Source organism: Nerophis ophidion, linkage group LG08, assembly GCF_033978795.1.
Source record: "Nerophis ophidion isolate RoL-2023_Sa linkage group LG08, RoL_Noph_v1.0, whole genome shotgun sequence".
Taxonomy (NCBI): domain Eukaryota; kingdom Metazoa; phylum Chordata; class Actinopteri; order Syngnathiformes; family Syngnathidae; genus Nerophis; species Nerophis ophidion.
Genome location: NC_084618.1, coordinates 44,712,841 through 44,715,340, shown reverse-complemented (window position 1 = coordinate 44,715,340; position 2,500 = coordinate 44,712,841). Strand labels below are relative to the sequence as shown.

The following is a 2,500-nucleotide window of genomic DNA, read 5'->3' as shown; positions in this document are numbered from 1 at the left end:
CTTGGTGGTCAACCTCTCCAGATCCAATCACAGGATTTAGAGCGCAAGTGTCAAACTCATTTCAGCTCAGGGGCCACATTGAGGAAAATCTTTTTCCAAGTGGGCTGAAATAATCAAATCATGGCATAATAACTTAAGAATAAAGACAAATGTCAGATTGTTTTCTTTGTTTTAAAATATCCCAAGCACATTCTGAAAATGGACAAATCATAATGGAGGTTTTTTTTTTACATTTACATGTTGCTGTTCAAAGTATTCTACTTTCATTTGTCCTTATTCATACTTTCTGAATAAATTATGTGATAAATGTTCATCATAATGATTGGTAAAATTCCCCCATTGGTGTTAATTTTAATTCCATCAAAAAACGAAATTAATAATAAAATCCAAATCAAATTACAGGATGTTTTTAATGGTATTTACACATTTTCCTGAACTCATCTACAACAAAACTTTTGAGTTTGGACTCATTTTATTAATCATACATGAAGTTAGAAGAGGATCCATATTAATCAGCATATTTGTGCGCCAAGAAAATGCAATTTTCTACCTTCAAGGTACTCAAAGCGCTTTGACACTACTTCCACATTTACCCATTCACACACACATTCACACACTGATGGAGGGAGCTGCCATGCAGGAGCAAGGGTGAAGTGTCTTGCTCAGGACACAACGGTCGTGATGAGGTTGGTACTAGGTGGGAATTGAACCAGGGACCCTCGGGTTGCGCACGGCCACTCTTCCACTGCGCCACGCCGATGCGTAAGTACATAGTGTCCAAATATTGACTGTTTCCTCTATCTTTTTTAACAGGGCTTATAGCTCCACCCTATCCAAAGGGATTACAAAGAATCGCTGTTGGGACATCTAGTGGACACATTTAAAACAGCAGTTTCTTTCATTCTGAAATGTCAGGTCATATTTATACTTAGCAAACTCATCTGGCGGACCGGATAAAACCTCCTCAGGCCCGCGGGCTGTACCTTTGACACCTCTGAGTTAGCAAAAGGAGGGTTGAGCAGATGCCACGAAGGAGCCTCCTCATTGGCTGATGTGATACATAGTGGAGCGTGGCACGGTGCAAACTTGTTTCAGTAAAGCATGGCTGCCGAACATTTACCTGGAAAGACGGCAATACCTTTACTTGCTGTTAAAGCATATACTGCTAAAAACCCAAAAAGAGAAAATCAGAGGAAGAAAAGAAAGACGCTGTACGTCTAAAAAAACAAAAAAGAGCCAAAACTCAAATAAATATTGGTCCGGCGTATTCAAGATGGAAGACATAGCGGGTCAGTCTTGGACTGACTTTGGACGCGCAATTTTGTGTGGGAGGGACTATCAGTGTGGTGCACAGAGTGGGGGGCCAGATTTACATTTGGAATTCTGCCTGATGACACAAGATTCAAGTACTCCAGCTTTAACTCTGTGTTCTCTGTTTAATGTCAAAATAACCAAGGATTATGCTTTGCAGAGCTACAGAGCCAAGCTGACACCTAACAAAGAGTCTGAGGCTGAAACTGAAGCCTTGTGTGCCTTCATCCAGCAGTTCACTGGCACTGAGTACAACAAGGTAAACTTTTGAAACGTGAGCAGAGATCACAACATTTTATGCGAGGTTTTCAGTTTCAAGAGTGAAACGTTTTACATAGAAATATAACAACACAGCTTGAGAATAAGAACCTGCACGTATTTGTAAGACAATGGATGCCACACTTTGTCAACATTTCTTTGTTCAGCCATGATTAAATAACATATCCTGTAATCTTATTGGGAGTATTGTGTAAATTGACATGTTGTGCTTCAGATGTGTAAATTATTTGGTACAAAATAAACATTGTGTCTCTAGTCATTGGAGCCAAGTAGAGTTTATCCTGCTTACAGTACATCTGGAAAGTATTCACAGTGCTTCACTTTTTCCACATTTTGTTACAGCCTTACTCCAAATTTAATACATTAATTTTTGACCTCAAATGTCTATGAACAATTCCCCAATAATGATAATGTTCACAAATGTGTGTTTTTTTGCAAATGTATTTAAAATAATATCACAAATACTTAAATTTTCACAGCCCTTGCTCAATACTTTTTTGATGCACCTTTGGCAGAAATTACAGCCTCAAGTCTTTTTGAATATGATGCTACAACCTTGGCACACCTATCTTTGGGCAGTTTGGCCCATTCTTCTTTGCAGCACCTCTCAAACAATGGGAGGTGTTGGTTTTCATCCAGGATGTCTCTGTTCATTGCTGCATTGATCTTAGTCTAGTCAGAGAGGTGACCAAGAACCTGACGGTCAATCTGTCAGAGTGACAGGATTCCTCTGTGGAGAGAGGAAAACCTTCCAAAGGACAATCATCTCTGCAGCAATCCACCAATCAGGCCTGAATGATATAGTGGCCAGACGGAAGCCATTTCTTAGTAAAAAGTTGAAAGACTCTGACCATGAGAAACTAAATTCTCTGGTCTGATGAGACAAAGATTGAACTCTTTGGCGTGAATG

The 2,500-nt window shown here is 39.6% G+C and overlaps 1 protein-coding gene across 1 annotated transcript in view; it reads left to right on the top strand.

Moving 5' to 3' along the window:
* Positions 1 to 2,500, top strand: part of fasn (fatty acid synthase) — a 78,071-nt gene that overhangs the window by 69,440 nt on the left and 6,131 nt on the right. Inside the window, exon 40 of the mRNA XM_061908652.1 lies at positions 1,472 to 1,570. Coding sequence (XP_061764636.1) covers positions 1,472 to 1,570 — 99 coding nt within the window. The remainder of the gene's footprint in view (positions 1 to 1,471; positions 1,571 to 2,500) is intronic.